The 19878-nt window shown below is 44.3% G+C and overlaps 1 protein-coding gene across 1 annotated transcript in view; it reads right to left on the bottom strand.

The window, feature by feature from the left end:
- The window catches only part of LOC142289775 (uncharacterized), a 50491-nt gene that overhangs the window by 18781 nt on the left and 11832 nt on the right, over window positions 1–19878 (bottom strand). The window contains exons 2-6 of the mRNA XM_075333705.1: window positions 14685–14888; window positions 14276–14436; window positions 13979–14138; window positions 9059–9229; window positions 3689–3784 (exon numbers count right to left, since the gene is read on the bottom strand). Of these exons, the coding sequence (XP_075189820.1) occupies window positions 3689–3784; window positions 9059–9229; window positions 13979–14138; window positions 14276–14436; window positions 14685–14861 (765 nt within the window). The 5' untranslated portion in view covers window positions 14862–14888. The remainder of the gene's footprint in view (window positions 1–3688; window positions 3785–9058; window positions 9230–13978; window positions 14139–14275; window positions 14437–14684; window positions 14889–19878) is intronic.

Genomic DNA, 19878 nt, shown 5'->3' with positions numbered 1-19878 from the left:
GCAGTCCTTGCTTGGGAAATTGAATTTCGCTTGCAGGATTATGCCGATGGGGAGAGTTCTTGCGAGACGTTTGGCAACGGCGACGGCAGGTGTGCGGTCGCTGACACATTTCGTGCGAATCACGAAGGCGATCAAGGACGATCTTTTGGTATGGGATCAATTTTTGCAGTGTTTCAATGGCCGGGCCCTGGTGATGGAGAAGGTGGGGGCGTTACAGCTGTTCACCGATGCGGCTGGGTCGGCAGGGTTTGGGGCCGTGTTTCAAGGTCACTGGTGTGTGGGTCGGTGGCCACAGGCGTGGCGGGAGAGCGGTTTGGTCAGGAATTTGGCTCTGTTGGAGCTATTTCCTATCGTGGTTGCAGTGGAGCTGTGGGGGTCGCGTTTTGCCGGGAGGAAGGTTTGCTTCCATTGTGATAACCAGGCGATGGTGTTTGCTATTAACAACTTGTCTGCTAAGTCGGAGCCAGTGGTGGTGTTTTTGCGGCATTTAGTGTTGAGATGTCTGCAGCTGAATGTACAGGTGGTGGCAAAGCACGTTCCGGGAGTTGACAATGGGGTGGCTGACGCTTTGTCTCTTTTTCAGTTCAGCAGGTTTCGGGCGCTACTGCCTTGGGCGGACGAAGTCGGAGTGGAGTGTCCCGTGGATTTATGGAATCTGGTGAGGCGGTGATCTCAGAATTGATTCGGAATTCGGTGACTGAGGTGACTTGGTGCCGATATGCTAAGGTGTGGGCTGAATGGGAGGAGTTGCTGGGTCGGATGTTTGATGGGGTAAGCGTGGATTACTTGGTGGCATTACTGGCGTTGGTGAGTGTGGATTTCTCGGCCGGGCGATCGGCGTCGGCTGTGGCGCATCGGGCGGCGGCGGTGGCGTTTTGGTTAAAAATGAGAGGGGAACAAGATGTTTCGCAGGATTTTCGGGTTCGACGGGCCTTGCGGGGGTTCCGCCGCGGTGTGCGGGAGAGGGACAAGAGGCGTCCCGTATCGTTTGGTTTGTTGAGGCGGTTGGTGGGGGGGCCTGAGCGGCATTTGTGAGTCGGTTTACGAGACTGTTTTGTTTACAACGGCTTTCGGTCTTGCTTTTTATGGGGCTTTCCGGATCGGTGAGTTGGTAAGCCCGTCCAGGGTGACAGGCGGCGGGTTGTTGCTTGAGGATGTGCGAGTGGGCGGTGATCAGGTGGAGTGCCGGATTAGTCGGTCGAAAACGGATCAGCTGGGCCGTGGTAGGTTGGTGGTGTTATACGCGGTCCCGGGGGAGGAGTTGTGCCCAGTACGTTTGGTGGAGCAATTCATGGCCGTGAGGGGGGGTTTACCGGGCCCATTTTTGCGGCACGTGGATGGGTCCTTTTAATCAAGGTTCCAGTTTGTAGCGGTTCTGCGGCGAAGTTTGCGGAACGTGGGGGAGCGCCCGGATGATTTCGGGTCGCATTCCTTTCGGATAGGGGCAGCTACGGAGGCCGCTCGTTGGGGGCTTGGAGATGAGGTGGTAAAGCGTATTGGTAGATGGGAATCTTCTTGTTTTCGGCGGTACGTGAGGCCGCAGCTGTTGTAGCATTATGGTAACTTTGGTCTAGGTACAGGTGGTCTGGCGGTTTGGAAGTGGTTTATATATGTAAAAAAAAAAAAAAAGAGGGGGTAATGTACAAGTGTTAGAGGACGGAGGTAGAATGGGTTTTCTGAGAGGCGTTGATGGTGGTGATGTTATTGGTTTTAATTTCTGTTTTCGTTGTCTTTCTTTGTTGTAGGGATGTGCCTAATCTGGATTCTGGGGCATTCCTTCGTGTTCTGGGGTGCTCGGCGGGCGGTGGTTCGCCCGAATGGTCGGCAGCTAGGGCTGGATCGTGGGCAGGCGACTGTTCGGTGGATCGGTGTTCGGGGCATGGAGTGGGGCAGGGTGGTCCCAGAATTTGGTCGTTATTGTAAGCTTGACCGGCCTCCGGATGTGCTGGTATTACACGTGGGAGGTAATGATCTGGGAGTCCGGGCGTCACGGGATCTGATCCGGGATATAAAGATCGACTTACTGCGGTTGTGGAAGCAGTACCCGGGTTTGATTGTCGTGTGGTCAGACATAGTGACCAGGTTGTCGTGGAGGGGGGCTCGGTCTGTGGAAAAGGTCAATAAGGCCAGGGCCCAGGTGAATCGGGTGGTTGCCAGGTTTGTGATCAGGAACGGTGGAATTGTGGTGAGGCACAGGGAGTTGGAGCCGGCAGATTGGCGGTTTCGGAGGGGTGACGGAGTGCACCTCAACGACATTGGAGTGGATTTATGGGCATTGGGCCTGCAGGATGGTGTTGAGCGAGCTTTTGGTGTGTGGCGGGTCCAGGCCACGTAAGGTGTCACGTGGTCTGTCCTGTGGCGGGGGGGTAGGTCTGGTCCAGAGGTTGGAAGTGACTGGTAACTGGACCGGGAGTCATTGTCTCGGTATGGTGGCTCTCGGTTCCGGGATGTGGCAGGCACGGGGTTCTGCCAAAGTGTGGGGGTGTCAATCCGTGGGTGATTGGCACCTCGTCTCTGGGTCGATGTGTTGCGGCCAGGGGCAAGGGGAGTAGTAGTTATGGACTGGGCCTGCCCCCGGGAGGGTCATGTAATTGGCATTGTCTATTGTTATCTGTGTGTTGTTCTGGGTCGCCCGTTGGACGGCGTCCCTAAGGTGCTTAGTTTGTGAACAATAGGTAATAAAAGGCTGCTGTGGCCATTTTGAACCAAGTCGCATGCAGTCCGTGTGTTTATTTTTAGGATAAGGGTTTTGGTAACACAGACATCACGACCGGAGAATACTCCCTCAGCTGGTCATGTCTCTTCCACACACATCACTAAAGAGTGAATGCCTATTTCCAAATATGTCTACATCTGCAATGGAAAACCAGGCACTTCTCGAGACTGGATTCCCTACTGAGCTTTTATATTTGGCAAAAGAACCCTATATACGGATCAGTTTTGTGTAAATAACACAATTTTTTAAGGAATAATTTGATCTAATTGGCAAATTTTGAAATAGAATTTACCATAATACAATCAGTAGGACAGAAGTCAACAGCTATTGTTGTATGCCATCTAAAGTAACAACTAATAGTAATAGTAATAATAATAATAAAAATATTTTATGGATCCATTGTGAGTTACAATTTATACCATCACATTATTATTATGCTAATAGCCAACCTATCGGCTATCCTGACCAGTCTGTTTGGATAGTGTTGGAGTAATTAGGGAAACACTGGTCTGAAAAGAGGAGTGGTGATGCTTAGTCACATGAATGGGGCCATTGAAAACTACATCTCGTTCTGCGAAACAAAAGCCCTCATGAAGCTACGGTATATCGTAGGGAAGCTAAAAAAATTATAACTCTTTGGAAGAGTGGAAAGAAAAACAAATGTGCAAAAAAGGAGAAATTACTTGTTCAGGAAGAGGTTATAAAGGGCAGCACTGAATTGTCTTTGCACTCAAAGACAAACAAACAAAAACACAGTAAAAATTAGCACAAAAATGGATAAAGAGAAAATGCATAAAAAAGCAACACAAGTGCAATAAACAGAGTAGATTGCTACTGGAAACTTTAGTGTGGATACCGGAGGAAGAAGAGCACTGAAAAAAATGCAGTGTTTCTGTAGGCAGGAACGTGGCCTAAAAATTCTGTGATCTAGAAGAAAGCCAGTAATGGCTGATAATGGTGTGTGTCTGATACCTGCCTGTTATAACTGCACATAATGCTGTAGGTCCCAGCTTCAACACAAGCCTGAAATTGTGGTAGAAATGTCATTCGCCAGTCTCTCTCCTCCACCTGTGGGGACAACAAAGGATGAACAACCAAGTTTCCAGAAAAGTGGTACCATTTTTTTCTCACGTGACATCCATGTGCAATCTGTTTTTTAACTCAGCAGCTATTAAAGGGGTTGTCCTCCACTTTTACATTGATGGCCTATCCTTAAGATAGGTCATCAATGTCTGATCAGCCGGGGCACGACACCTCACCAATCAGCTGTTCTAGGTCCTGGCTAATCAATAGGAGGTAGATGTGCAGTACCCGGCCACTATCAGAAGATGGAGCAGCGCCGAAACTGAGCATTTCCGGCTGCCTGCTGCTCCCGCTGGGACCGAGAACAGCTGATTGGTGGTGGTGCGAGGCGTTGGACCTTGACCGATCAGACATTGATGACATATCCTAAGGAGAAGCCATCAATGTAAAAGTAGTGGACAACCCCTTTAATAATTTACACAGGCATATACAGTTTCCAATGTTACAGAATTGCAATGTATCCATAAAAATCCAATGGTATACTGTGGCTCAGGATGGCATATGATTTTTTTTCCCACACCAAAAGATACCTTTTGAGAAAGCACATGCAAAATGCGCATCAAGGGTGATTCCTTACTCCTCGTGACATGTTGCCCTTGGTACTTTATTAGCAGCCTGACAATTGGTCCCCCTTATTCTTCTTGGTTGCTTTACCCTGGTACTGAAGTATATATTTTGGTCCTTAGGTAATATCTACTTTTTATAGGACTTATAACTTTGGTCACTTTCTTACATTTCTTCTCCTTTGTTTTTTCTTCTTGAGAAAGGATATATATTGTACTCTTTGGACTAAAAACAATTTCATTATGAATTGATTGTCTATTCAATGCTTCTTCCCTTAAGCCTGCTTTACACGAGACGACCGATTGTGCGATAGCACGAGCGATCTTACCCGCCCCCGTCATTTTTGCGTCACAGGCAAATCGCTGCCCGTGGCGCACAAACTCGTTTAACCCCCGTCACACATACTTACCTTCCGGACGACCTTGCTGTGGGTGACAAACGTCCACTTCCTGGAGTCGGAGGGACGTTCAGCGTCACAGCGACGTCACACGGCAGCCGGCCAATAGAAGCGGAGGGGCGGAGATGAGCGGGATGTAAACATCCCGCCCACCTCCTTCCTTCCATTAAGCCGTCGGGTGCCGCGGGAGGCAGGTAAAGCTGCTATTCATCGTTCCCGTGGTGTCACACGGAGTAACGTGTGATGCCACGGAAACGATGAACCGCCGCCATTTTAATTTAACAATTTTATGAAACCTAGCGACGAGTACACGACTCACGATTTGTGAGCGATACTGCGTCGCTAGGAGGTGTTACACGAGACGACGTCGTGTACAATGCCGGATGTGCATCACGAAAACCGTGACCCCGACGATGCATCGCATGATCAGTCGTCTCGTGTAAAGCCCGCTTTACTCTTAGATATTTTTTCACTCACTTATTTAGTTTTGAGACATTCTTATGGGCAATGTGAATATCGTTCCCTATGAAAAATATTTTTTTTTGGTCTTTCCTTTAGGACACTGCTTCCGACATTGCCCCTTATTTCATTCTTCATATTGTCCCCTTCTTTCAATATATGTATTTATGAGATTTTATGTATTTATGGGCCGCGTGCAATCATTTTCCTTTATTAAATACCAATTGTTAAAGCCTGTTGTGCTTTGATTTCCTTTTCCTCTGAGGACCTCTAGTGGTCATTTTAGATACCGATTTCATTATATTATTTCATCAAATACTTCTATTCCTTTGACTGCCCTAGCAGAGAATCCTTCTTTCACATGTATATTTTTTTTTGCTCTTTATTTGTTATAATTTCATTACATTGGTGTTCTAGTGCTTATTTATATGTGGGCAACTTTTTGATTGAAAAAAAAACAAAAAAAAACAAACAAACAACAAAAAAACCACCACGAAACAAAAGTATACAATCTAAAATATCAATTTTTATTATTAATATTTAAAACAGTAAACAATAAAGGTTGTGGTAGTACAGGTATGAGGACCGGACAGAAAAATAGACAATGACAAAAATTTACAGTGTACCAAAATAATTATTCAAAAAGATAAAGTATCGTTTTACAAAAGTGCCAAGTGCATCTGGTACATACAGTGCCTACAGGTAGTCTTCAACCCCCTGCAGATTTAGCAGGTTTGATAAGATGCAAATAAGTTAGAGCCTGCAAACTTCAAACAAGAGCAGGATTTATTAACAGATGCATAAATCTTAAAAACCAACAAGTTATGTTGCTCAGTTAAATTTTAATAAATTTTCAACATAAAAGTGTGGGTCAATTATTATTCAACCCCTAGGTTTAATATTTTGTGGAATAACCCTTGTTTGCAATTACAGCTAATAATCCTCTTTTATAAGACCTGATCAGGCCGGCACAGGTCTCTGGAGTTATCTTGGCCCACTCCTCCATGCAGATCTTCTCCAAGTTATCTAGGTTCTTTGGGTGTCTCATGTGGACTTTAATCTTGAGCTCCTTCCACAAGTTTTCAATTGGGTTAAGGTCAGGAGACTGACTAGGCCACTGCAACACCTTGATTTTTTCCCTCTTGAACCAGGCCTTGGTTTTCTTGGCTGTGTGCTTTGTGTCGTTGTCTTGTTGGAAGATGAAATGACGACCCATCTTAAGATCCTTGATGGAGCAGCGCAGGTTCTTGGCCAAAATCTCCAGGTAGGCCGTGCTATCCATCTTCCCATGGATGCGGACCAGATGGCCAGGCCCCTTGGCTGAGAAACAGCCCCACAGCATGATGCTGCCACCACCATGCTTGACTGTAGTGATGGTATTCTTGGGGTCGTATGCAGTGCCATCCAGTCTCCAAACGTCACGTGTGTGGTTGGCACCAAAGATCTCGATCTTGGTCTCATCAGACCAGAGAACCTTGAACCAGTCTGTCTCAGAGTCCTCCAAGTGATCATGAGCAAACTGTAGACGAGCCTTGACATGACGCTTTGAAAGTAAAAGGTACCTTACGGGCTCGTCTGGAACGGAGACCATTGCGGTGGAGTACGTTACTTATGGTATTGACTGAAACCAATGTCCCCACTGCCATGAGATTTTCCCGAAGCTCCTTCCTTGTTGTCCTTGGGTTAGCCTTGACTCTTCGGACAAGCCTGGCCTCGGCACGGGTGGAAACTTTCAAAGGCTGTCCAGGCCGTGGAAGGCTAACAGTAGTTCCATAAGCCTTCCACTTCCGGATGATGCTCCCAATAGTGGAGACAGGTAGGCCCAACTCCTTGGAAAGGGTTTTGCACCCTTTGCCAGCCTTGTGACCCTCCACGATCTTGTCTCTGATGGCCTTGGAATGCTCCTTTGTCTTTCCCATGTTGACCAAGTATGAGTTGGGGGAGGGTCTTAATTAGTCAGAAAAGGCTGGAAAAAGAGATAATTAATCCAAACATGTGAAGCTCATTGTTCTTTGTGCCTGAAATACTTCTTAATACTTTAGGGGAACCAAACAGAATTCTGGTGGATTGAGGGGTTGAATAATAAATGACCCTCTGAATAAACTTTTCACAATTTAAAAAAAATAAATAAATAAAACAAGAAATAACATTCTTTTTTGCTGCAGTGCATTTCACACTTCCAGGCTGATCTACACTCCAAATGTCACAATGCCAAGTTAATTCCGAATGTGTAAACCTGCTAAATCTGCAGGGGGTTGAATACTACTTGTAGGCACTGTATATATAGGTATATAAAAAAATAAATAAATTGGATGTATAAATACCAAGTATATACCAGTATATAATAGTCATATACAAAAACAAAGGTATCTGTGTGCAAAAAAAAAATAATATGAATTAAATAAAGGGTTATATGAATATACCCCAGTATACAAAATCATCCTTATTTTAGACTATATTTAAAGTGGTAATTGTAATTATTGCACCAGCCCAGCATTAAAGTGCATAGTTAGATATAAGTAGATGGGACTAGTAAACAATAAACCCCTTTTTTATTTTATAATTAGTCAGAAAATGTCCCTATTCAATATGTAATTAAATTACTAAATGTAATTATTGCACCAGCCCAGCAAAAAAGTGTATAGGCAAACAGGTAATAGCAACTCAGCAATCAGTATCAGGCCTAACTATCCAGAGCATACAGGCACAATGGGCTCATTAATCTAATACACAAAGTGCATGGGAGGATTTATTTCGGATGCTGCACATTTAGGAGAAAAGAAGGATATAAATATGTAAGTATATGAAGGTTTGTTAAATGATTGATTGAATGACTGAAAAAAGTAGATCTGTCTAGCCCTACCACCCCAACGTACATTTCATGTCCTACTTCTTCAGGGAGCCAATATTTCCAATTTATTTATTTTTTTGATATGTACCAGATGCACTTGGCACTTTTATTAGACGGTAATTTATCTTTTTGAATAATTATTTTGGTACATTGTAAATTTTTGTCATTTTCTATTGTTCAGTCCGGTCCTCATACCTATACTACCACAACCTTTATTATGTACAGTTTTAAATTGTATTAGCAAAAATTTATATTTTAGGCAGTATACTTTTGATTCGTGTTGTTGTTTGTTATGTTTAATTTGTGGCCCAATACAGTGTAATTAAAGGGTATCCTTTGTTCACTAACTTTTTGATTGAGCTGTAATTTCTTAGTGTATATTCCCATTTTTTAACTTATTTGTGTTTTTATTACTTTTTGTTTCAATAAAGATTAATATATTATCTCACTTTGGCTGAATACTTGACCTTTTTACAGGTGTTCATGAGTTTGCCCTATCAGTTTGGCTATTTATAGGCTTTCTCTTGGATAAAATATATTTTATAAAAGCCATCTGTATGCAGATTGCACTAATAAACCACTCTGACCAGTGATTTAGACAAGAGTCATATGACGATTGCCCCTACGTTCTGTGTTGCCATCAGGTTTACATCCTAATTTCTGCAAATTGGGATTCGGGTGTATACGCTGAGAGGGTCTTTGACTATAATAATGCAGGCAGTGTTCTCTGTTGCACATGATTTTTGTTTTGGCTATATACACCTAGTTGAGGCGGGCAGCAAGACGTAGTTTAGTTGAGGTACTTGAGGGCCATATGTGGTCCCGGGGTCGCAGGTTGTGCACCCATAGTCTACATGCATGAGGTATCTGGAGCTAAGGTGTTATGATAACTGGAAACTATCAACAAATTACTATTGTACTTAATATATTAGCACCAATCAGTGAGACATAAAACAAAATCCATAAGCCCAGTTAGAGACTGCATTACCTTGGCATCAAAGCTAAATCTGGAAACCGGGATATTTTCTGGTCCACCGTGAACATCAAAGTGTTTGCAGCCAGCATTGGCTTTGATATAACGAGGATGGTCGCCTTGTAGTCCTTTCACAAAAGATGTGGCTAGAAGTCCGCTAAGGTAAGGATCTTCACCATAAGTTTCCTGCAGATGAAACCTTACAAGATGTAATACTTGAAAACACATTGCTTATACAGTGCTGCCAGAAGGGGCATCCTCACTTACAGTCATGCATACTACTCCTCTCTGAAGACGGGACACATACACCAGGCTTCTGAGTAGTGCACATGGCCGGAAATGCAGGCGACTTCAGATCATGGACAGTGAGCATCTTTGAAGCCGAGAAGTATATGTGCCGCCCCCGTGCCAGCGGCCGCCGCTGCTCGGATCCGGATCTCCTAAGGGGGGTGGCTCGAGGGTCTCCGGACCCGGGGGTCTCGCGGACACGCCGAATAAAAAGGGGGACATAGATGTACGGACTAGGCCGTATTAAGTTCGTGATGCCACCCACAGTGTGTGGTGAGGTGGAACACCACCGCTTTTCTTAAGGGGCACCCGGGGGAGATGTAGTGGCAGCTGTATGTTAACCCCTCCGTGGGTAGGGATGGTTGCCCCGGGACCCAGTGTCTTTGTGCAGGGTATGGCGATGGCAAGGGCCGGCGCGCCTGAGCAAGCAGGGGGATGTTTGGTTACTCACAGTAAATGAATCACATGAGTCTTTAGGTAAACCAAGGTGCTGGTGGCCAGCTGCAGAGGCCGGTTGCATTCAGGTCCCCCACCCAGGCTGGTGGTCACTGTCTTTTTCCTCTGCACTAGTTTTGTCAATGATGGACTGCTTGGTCTGGAACTCAGGAGTCCACTCCCAGCTGGATGTGGCCTAAGGAGCCATGCCCGCAGACGCTGGCCCGTGGTATCTATGGGCCCTTGCGTTAGTCCCTGGCCTTATTAGCATTTCATAAACCATCTTTAGAAATACTTTTTTAAAGATCTCTTTATGTGTGGCGCCCCTGACCTGGTCAGGCGCCACCGAGTACTGCACCCATGCTGGGTCAGTACAAAACAGGTAATCCCAGAGGCTGATTAGGGTGTGGACACACAGACATGAAGTAACTAGGAACACACACAGCTTAGAGGGGACCCCTGGGCAGTTCCCAGGGAGGGGGCGTGGCCCTCGCAACCCAGCTAGTGGTGGGTGTGGGACTGGAGACAGGGAGTTGTGCAGAGGCAGCCAAAGGAGAAGGAGTGGAGGCGCTGCGTCTGGAGGGCAGAGCAGAGGAGCAGGGCCTTGCCAGACACTGCGCCAGTCAGTGGCTGCTGGCGGGGGAGAAAGGCTACCCAGTGGTGCCACCTGAAAACCACCTAGGGCAGTAGCAAGAGGTGACTGAGTAAGGGGACTGCCGGTAGTCCAAGCCCGCACGGGAAAACAGGTCCCCAGAGCAGGGGCCCATTCAATTGGCCTGCCAAACCGACGGTGAGGGCACTTTATGTGCCTCACCAACCACACAGAGTCCGCAGCTACAGCAGCAGCGAGGGGGCCCATAAGGAGGATCGAGCCTGGAGCCATCTATCCTTGGTCCACGCTGCCCGCAAACGAGCCAGCTACACACTTACACTGGGCCCTGGGGCCAGCCTCACTCTCGGGAGGCTACAACATCTGACTGCATTTACCATCAGCCCCAGGCGCTCCCTAAACTGCAGTGGCGGTTACCCCCTGACCGCAATTACAGAGAGTGGCGTCATGATTCCCATTGAAGTTAACCTGACTAACCTGTGGCCAGAAGATCCCCAACACGTGGAGTCCCTGAAGACCCTGAAGCGACCTGAAGGTAATGCGGGGCTCCACATATGCTATTATATGCTGGGACAAATAGGCAAGGATTAGCAATATGCACCCAGAACTGCTCGTGGTTCTGGGTGCACTGGGGACCTGACAGGTTCAATTTACCAACATCACAATAATTGTGCTGTGGTTAAATTCATGTCAAGGATTTCCATGGCAGAGCAGCTATATGCAAGCCTTACATCACCAAGCACAATGCCGAGCCTCGGATGGAGTGTTGTTATGCTGCCAGTACTGGACTTTGGTGCAGTGAAAACGTGATGAATCACCTTTCTCTATCTGGCAGTATGATAGACGAGAATGAATTTGGTGAAGGCTACGAATACATGCCTAACTTCAATTCATGGAAGACAGATAATGCTATGGGATTGTGTTTCAGCATGGACAGTTAAAAGCTTCCAACTTTGTGATGACAGAAAATCACATTGTATGATTTTTAAATAATTAATTTGCATTTTATCACATAAAATAAGTATTTGATACAATAGAAAAACAGAGCTAATGTTTGGTACCTTTGGTTACAATTACGAAGGTCAGACATTTCCTGTAGTTCTTGACCAAGTTTGCACACAGTGGAGCAGGGATTTTGGCCCACTCCTACATACAGATCTTCTCCAGATCTTTCAGGCTTTGGGGTTGTTGCTGGACAACATTAAGTTTCAGCTTCCTCCAAAGATTTTCTATTGGTTGCAGGACTGGAGACTGGTTAGGCTACTCCAGGTCCCTGAAATGCTTCTTATGGAGTGACTTCTTAGTTTCCCTGGTTGTGTGTTTTGAGTCATTTTCATACTGGATGATCCAGTCACAACCCATCTTCAATGGTCTTACTGAGGGAAGGAGGTCGTTGGCCAAAATCTCGTGATACATGACCCCATCCATACTCCCTTCAATACAGTGCAGTTGTCTTGTCACCTTTGCAGAAAAGCACCCCCAAAAGTATGTTTCCATCCCCATGCTTCACAATTGGGACTGTGTTCTTGGGGTTGTACTAATCCTTCTACTTACTCCAACAGCGGAGTGTGGAGTTGATACCAAGAAATTTTATTTTGGTCTCATCTGACCACATGCCTGTTCTGGATCATCCAAATGGTCATTGCAAACTTCAAACGGGTCTGGACATGTACTGACGCGAGCATGGGGACCTTATGTGCCCTGCAGGATCTTAATCCATGACGGCGTAGTTTGTTACTAACTGTAATCATTGAGGCTCTGGTCTCAGCTCTCTTTAGGTCATTGACCTGTAGTTCTGGACTGATTACTGATGTTTCTCAGATTCATTCTTACTCCACAAGGCGAGATCTTGCATGGAGCCCCAGACCAAGTAGGATTGACAGTCATCTTGTGTTTCGTCCATTTTCTAATAATTCCACCAACAGTTGTTGCCTTCACCCAAGCTGCTTGCCTACTGTATTGTAGCCCATTCCAGCCTTGTGCAGGTCTACAATTTTGTCCCTGGTGTTCTTAAACAGCTGTTTGGTCTTGGCCGTGGTGGAAAGGTTGGCATGTGAGTGAGTGTGTGGACAGGTGTCTTTTATACAGGTAACGAGATCAAACAGGTGCAATTAATACAGGTAATACTACCATTCAGATAATAGCGGTCTACAAATATCTGAAAGGTAGTCACAGTGCAGAGGGAACCACCCTATTCTCATTAGCACAAGGAATTACAACAAGCAACAGGATAAAACTAAAAGGAAAGATTCAGATTAGACATTAGGAAAAACTTTAACAGTGAGGGCAGTCAGAAAGTTGAACAGGCTACCGTGGGAGGTAGTGAGCTCTCCATCAATGGAAATCTTCAAGATGAAACTGGATAAACATATAGCTGGGATGATTTAGGAAAACCTGCACTTGCAGGGGGTTGGACCTGATGGCCCCTCTACCATTCTATGATTCTATGAGGTAATGAGTGCAGAATAGGAGGGCTTCTTAAAGAAAACAATAACAGGTCCGTGAGAGCCAGAATTCTTGCTGGTTGGTAGGTGATCAAATACTTATTTCATGCAGTAAAATGTAAATTAATTAATCAAAAATCATACAATCTGATTTTGTGGATTTGTTTCTGTCTGTCAGAGTTGAAGAGTACCCACAATAAAAATTAAATTCTAGACCATTCTTTGTAGGTGGGAAAACTTGCAAAATCGGCAGTGTATCAAATACTTATTTTCCCCATTCTAGAGCTTGCCTTGCCCACACAGAGCTCTGATATCAACACTATTGAATCAACCTCAAATACGTTTGGAATAACTAGAATGGAGATTGTGAGCCAGGAAGTCTCATCCAACATCAGTGACTGCCCTTACAAATGTATTTTTTTGGAAAAATAGGCAAAAATTCCCACCGCCTCTCCAAAGTTTTGTAAGAAGCAGAAGAGTTGAAGATGTTAAAGCTGCAATAGGAGGACTAAAGGGTGCTTTAAATGCTGCAACATCGCTAACGATATATCGTCGGGGTCACGGTATTCGTGACGCACATCCGGCGTCGTTAGCGGCATCGCAACGTGTAACACCTCTGAGCGACCTAAAATGATCGCAAAAGAGGTAAAAATCGTTGGTATTGGAGAGGTCGCTCCAATACCAAAAATCGTTGACAGGTGAGTAGCGAGGTTGTTTGTCGTTCCTGCGGCAGCACATAGCAATGACAACAAGTGACAACACAGGAACGAGGAAACTCACTGCACCTGCGTCCCGCTGGCAATGAGGAAGGAAGGAGGTGGGCAGGATGTTTGGCCCGCTCATCTCCGCTCCTCCTCTGCTATTGAAAGGAGGCGGTTCGCCGGTCACAGCGACGTCACTAGACAGGTAAGTAGTGTGACGGGTGTTAGCGATGTTGTGAGCCACGGGCAGCGAATTGCCCGTGTCGCACAACAGACGGGGGCGGGTACGCTCGCTAGTGATATCGGTACCGATATCGCAGTGTGTAAAGTACCCTTTACTCCTCCTATTGCAGCTTTAACAGCTCTATGGATTTGGAATTAGAAGTTATGAAAACTCCTGTAATTGTAGTAGCTAGGTGTCCAATACTTTTTTCCATATACTATATTGCTTCCTTACCTGATTCCTGCCCCACAGAGGATGTCTCATAATGTTGATCACAGGACTAAAGCAGCTGAGTCCTGTGTGGTCATGATAGTTCCCAACTGACATGAAGTAGTTGTGTTTTGCTCTGACTTCAGTGGCTGTGGCATTAGCCACCTTTAATATCAATTCAGGGCTATAGATAAAAGCACAGTATGAGACATAAGCCATAAAGAATACCCCCAAAACAAAAAGATAAGAGCAGAACAACAATCGCAGGTTAAGATTTCTGTTGTGATCTGCATGTAAGTTCTGTATTCTGATTTACAATACCTGAAAGATGCAGCCAGACCCAAAGCCTCAGGGTAAGAAGTAGCATAACCTGGTGCCTGGACATCTCCTCTCAAACATTCTGTATTCCAGTTATAGGGCTTGATGCCCAAATGAGGGATAGCCGGAGCAGGACCATTCTGCATTGCACCTCCCCTGGCCATCTGTGATTGATCAAACTAATTAAATATCTGCAACAGTGTAAACAATAAGACTAGATACAGTGTTATGTATGGTGGTGTAATGTGGGAAGGTTCTCCAAGATGTTCTATGATGATTATTCCTTCACAGCAGGAAGCCTACAGAATGTTTTCTAGTTCTAGGCATAATTCAAATATTCTTATTGGTAATTATTTGAAAAAGGAGAGCATGTTCAAAATATATATACTGAGATTCATGAAGCATTCATTACCTGTAGCACCATTTCTTCAAGGCTAAGTCGATTGATCAGATCCTTCACACGTACATCCCATGACAGTGAAGGATTCTGGAAGGGATAGTCCTGTCCCAGAGAAGCTGAGAGTTGTAGGAGAAGTAGAACTAAAGACACAAAGTTGGCCTTAGCCATAGACAATGAGATGGACTTCATGCCTTCTTTTACTCATACAAGGGTAGACTGGAAGATAGAATGTAGAGTTTCCCTATTATGAGCAGTCACACGCTGAAAAGAGGAAATCCCATTTGATGTTACATTTTGTTGACTGCAAGGAGGAACTTGAAGAAAATGTTATAAAAAATTACAAATAACATCATATTCTGCAGCACTTCACAATTAAGCAGGGACATCTACAAACAATAAAGGATACAGGGGTGTCAATTGAGACAACCCAACCTCTCAAGTCTGAGCTTCAAAGTGTGGGCAGTTGGTCATCGCAGCTGGAATCCCTAGTTACTATGTGAAGGGTGGTGGTTGGAGACACAAACTATTTAAAATTCCCCTAAATAAGCCCATGGTCCAGTTACAGGTCAGCAATTGCAATATTATAATCTAGAGATTGTCCTGGAAACGTAAGCCCAGGACCAAACATATAAAAAGATGGGTAACACAATAGGAAGGTGTTCACATGTTCCCCCAAGGACACAGAAGATAACTTTAGAGTTGAACATTTAGTTTTTTCTGTTATTTCTCCCTTTTTATATTATAGCTTCTGCATATTTGTATGCAATTTTTATTTTTATCATTTATACCTTTTTATTGTAAGCACTGCATTTTTTATATGAATACTTAAAACTTTAATAAGTTTGATCTTTGTATGCTCTAACGAAGGTTTGTGGCAGCATGTGTTGTGTAGCCAAACTGGCCCTTTTAAGCAGCACTTACTATTGTCTGACACATACAGCAAAAGGCACTTGCAGGTATATCCCCTTAAGTACCCTCTACCTTGTTAAGCTATGATGGACATTTTTTCCTTCAAAAGATCTATCTACCCTACTGACAGTTTGTTATCATACGTATATTAATTGGAAGTTTTCTTCTTTAAAAACCCCATGGTCTCCCTGAGAACTATCACCTTTCGGTGCCCCTTGTGAAATATTCCCTATATCTATAGGTATGTGTGTATGGCTACCTCGCTCGTATACCCACATATATCATGTATGCTTATTGACAATCATGCTTAGGAGATAATTGTTCTATATAATATGACGAATATTGCCATAAGGAGGCTCACCTTATAGTGCCAACCATTGCACTATTATGTTCATCCTTTGCATTGGTCTTTTTTCATGTACAGCATATAGGCAGAATTTCTGATGTATTCACTATTATTATGCATGTCAGTAATTTTATTTTCTTTTTTCCTGTATTGTGTAACTAGACAAAAGTCCTTGACAAAAACCCACAGGGTTGAAACGTTGGACAGGACAATGTCAATGTCTTCCATGAAAACATCAAAATAAAATACATGGTTTTGAGCACCAATTTGCATCTTTCATCATTCCTATAAGTGTGCCGGAGTATACTTTTTGTATATTGATTTCCCTTCTCCAGAGCACCTGTATTAAGGTAGTTGAGCCAGGTTTATCCCTTTAGACTGTGTTGTGTAGCCAACTGTGTGGACTGTGTCGGGGTGTGATTTGTGCTCACTTAATAGCATACACTGTGTGCAGAATTATTAGGCAGATGAGTATTTTGATCACATGATACTTTTTATACATGTTGTCCTACTCCAAGCTGTATAGGCTTGAGAGCCAACTACCAATTAAGTAAATCAGGTGATGTGCATCTCTGTAATGAGGAGGGGTGTGGTGTAATGACATCAACACTCTATATAAGGTGTGCTTAATTATTAGGCAACTTCCTTTCCTTTGGCAAAATGGGTCAGAAGAGAGATTTGACGGGCTTTGAAAAGTCCAAAATTGTGAGATGTCTTGCAGAGGGATGCAGCAGTCTTGAAATTGACAATGAAGTGTGATCAACGAACAATCAAGTGTTTCATGACAAATAGCCAGCAGGGTCGCAAGAAGCGTGTTGGGCAAAAAAAGGTGCAAAATAACTGCCCATAAATTGAGGAAAATCAAGCGTAAAGCTGTCAAGATGCAATTTGCCACCAGTTTGGCCATATTTCAGAGCTGCAACGTTACTGGCGTATCAAAAAGCACAAGGTGTGCCATACTCAGGGACATGGCCAAGCTAAGGAAGGCTGAAAAACGACCACCTTTCAACAAGAAACATAAGATAAAATGTCAAGACTGGGCCAAGAAATATCTTAAGACTGATTTTTCAAAGGTTTTATGGACTGATGAAATGAGAGTGACTCTTGATGGGCCAGATGGATGGGCCAGATGGATGGGCCAGAGGCTGGATCAGTAAAGGGCAGAGAGCTCCACTCCAACTCAGATGCCAGCAAGGTGGAGGTGGGGTACTGGTATGGGCTGGTATCAAAGATGAACTTGTGGGACCTTTTCAGGTTGAGGATGGAGTGAAGCTCAACTCCCAGACCTACTGCCAGTTTCTGGAAGATAACTTCTTCAAGCAGTGGTACAGGAAGAAGTCGGTATCGTTGAAGAAAAACATTATTTTAATGCAGGACAATGCTCCATTACATGCATTCAACTACTCCACAGTGTGGCTGGCCAGTAAAGGTCTAAAAGATGAAAAAAATAATGACATGGCCGCCTTGTTTACCTAATCTGAACCCCATAGAGAACCTGTGGTCCCTCAGAAAATGTAAGATCTACAGGCAGTGAAAACAGTAGACCTCTCGGAACAGTGTCTGGGAGGCTGTGGTGGCTGCTGCACGCAATATTGATCGTAAACAAATCAAGCAACTGACAGAATCTATGGATGGTAGGCTGTTGAGTGTCATCATAAAGAAAGGTGGCTATATTGGTCACAAATGTTTTTGGGTTTTGTTTTTGCATGTCAGAAATGTTTATTTCTAAATTTTGTACAGTTATATTGGTTTACCTGGTGAAAATAAACAAGATGGGAATATATTTGTTTTTTATTAAGTTGCCTACTAATTCTGCACAGTAATAGTTACCTGCACAACCAGATATCCTCCTAAGATAGCCAAATCTAAAAACCCCACTCCAACTTCCAAAAATATTAAGCTTTGATATTTATGAGTTTTTATTAGGATTGATTGAGAACATAGTTGTTGATCAATAATAAAAAAAATCCTCTAAAATACAACTTGCCTAATAATTCTGCACACAGTGTATATCAGGGGCTGAGTGCTCAATTGACTGACGGGATGAATTGTCTCTTGCAGGCGCACAACACATCACGTGCTAAGTGTATACATGACAGCCTGTTAAGATGTTTTTTTATTTGAAAAGCTTTTGAGTTCAGTAAATGGGACCTTTTAATGTTGCAAATTCAACAAATAACCATAAAAATTGATTTATACTCTAATGGTTTATGATTAGAACATTATACTGACTCATTTGCATCGATCATTTAGGAAAATTAGAGAAACATATCATTTCCACAATAATTTGGAATGTGGTGTAAAGCTGTGTGAGCCGGTCATCGGCCAGTAATTGTCTAAGACCTGTTTTACATGACTGTTTTTTCAGTACGTTTGGCATCTGCTTCTTCATGGATACCACAAGAACTTATTATAACCTATGGAGCTGCTCGCATGTCTTTGTTTTCACATAGATGATGCACCATTTTTTTGTCTCCAATGTTCAGGTTAGACCAGGGTCACACTAGTGTATAGCATTAGATGTGAATATCAGGTGCGATGTTAATGTCACTCGGCTCAAATTCTGTTGTGAGCCTGAGCCGAGCGCCATCTACTGTGATCCGATTCTCTCGTATGTGAGAATCAGATAACAGGTGCGGAGAAGATGAGATTAATTTCTTCATTGCCTATCTCTGTGTATGTCAGTCAGATGACATCAGTGCAGTCCGATGTTTCACAAGCATCCTTAGACTTGTATAGGTGCACGTGATCCGATTTGTGGCGACACTCGCAGCAAGATGCGATATGAGAAAAAAAATTGCAGATTTGCCCTGCCCAATAGTCAGTGGCATACAGTCAATAGAGGCAGAACACGCGGCCGCTACGGGGCCCGTGAACTAAAGGGGCCCGGATGGCTGCCCACGGTGTGTGCACTTTCATTCTCCATTTCCAGTTTTAGAGGGGGGAGTGGCCAGGCAGCATCTTCTATCAGTCAGAGAGCTGTGAGAGCTGCCAGGAGGAGAACAGCCAGTCAGGAGAGGGGGCGGAGCTTGTTCAGTACAGCCGCGGGAGATTGAAAAGAGATTGGAAAGCTAAACAGTGCAGGAGAAGAAGCAGAGACCTGACAAGGAAAGACAACAGAGCAGAATAAGCAGAGGAAATAGAGAGCTAAGCAAACAAGAAGGGAGAGCAGAAGCACCAGAGAGAAAAAGCAGAGGAACTGAACAGCACAGCCAGCAGGAGCCACAGGAAGTGGAGGCAGAAGCCACTAACATCTCTCACATCACAGGAGCAGGTGAGTATAATAATGTGCAGATGTCTGACTGTAACACTACAGAAACTTCCCTGAGCTGTGTCATGCCTGTGTGTAATATTTCTGTACTAAAAGGGAAACCATCAGCAAGCCACAAGTAAATGCTTTGTGCAGCGCTGTGCAACACAGCATGAAGCAGAGCCTATATACCAGTGCTGTGCAACAGAGCATGAAGCAGAGCCAATATACCAGATGTGGCACTGCAGAGGTTTATCAGAGTATGAGGGAAGCCCCATGTATCACTACAATAAGCGTGGGGCTTCCCTCCTACTCTGAAACCCCTTCTGCAGTGCCACATATGGTATATTGGCTCTGCTTCATGATCTGTTGCAGAGTGCTGCACAGAGCGCTTACTTAGGGCTTGCTGACGTTTTCCCTTTTGCTCTAATACTCTTTTGCAGTACCTATATCAGGCTTGCTTTATGCTCTGCCGACCAGATCATTTATTCCAGTCCTCCACCCCGGCACATGTATATTGCTGTTCTTTTTGGCGTATTTTTGCACTCCCATATCTATATCTGTACAGGGATTGATAGATCCTGGATAGTTCAGTGGATCATCATACTGGGTATAGGATCCTATGTATTACTTTTTTCGTTATTTGATTGGATCACATGGATGCCCTGACATGTTAGCAGTGAGTTATAATAACCTGTAAT

The sequence above is a fragment of the Anomaloglossus baeobatrachus genome, chromosome 2 (genome assembly GCF_048569485.1).
Source record: "Anomaloglossus baeobatrachus isolate aAnoBae1 chromosome 2, aAnoBae1.hap1, whole genome shotgun sequence".
NCBI classification, from domain to species: domain Eukaryota; kingdom Metazoa; phylum Chordata; class Amphibia; order Anura; family Aromobatidae; genus Anomaloglossus; species Anomaloglossus baeobatrachus.
This window is presented reverse-complemented; position numbering and strand designations above follow the sequence as displayed.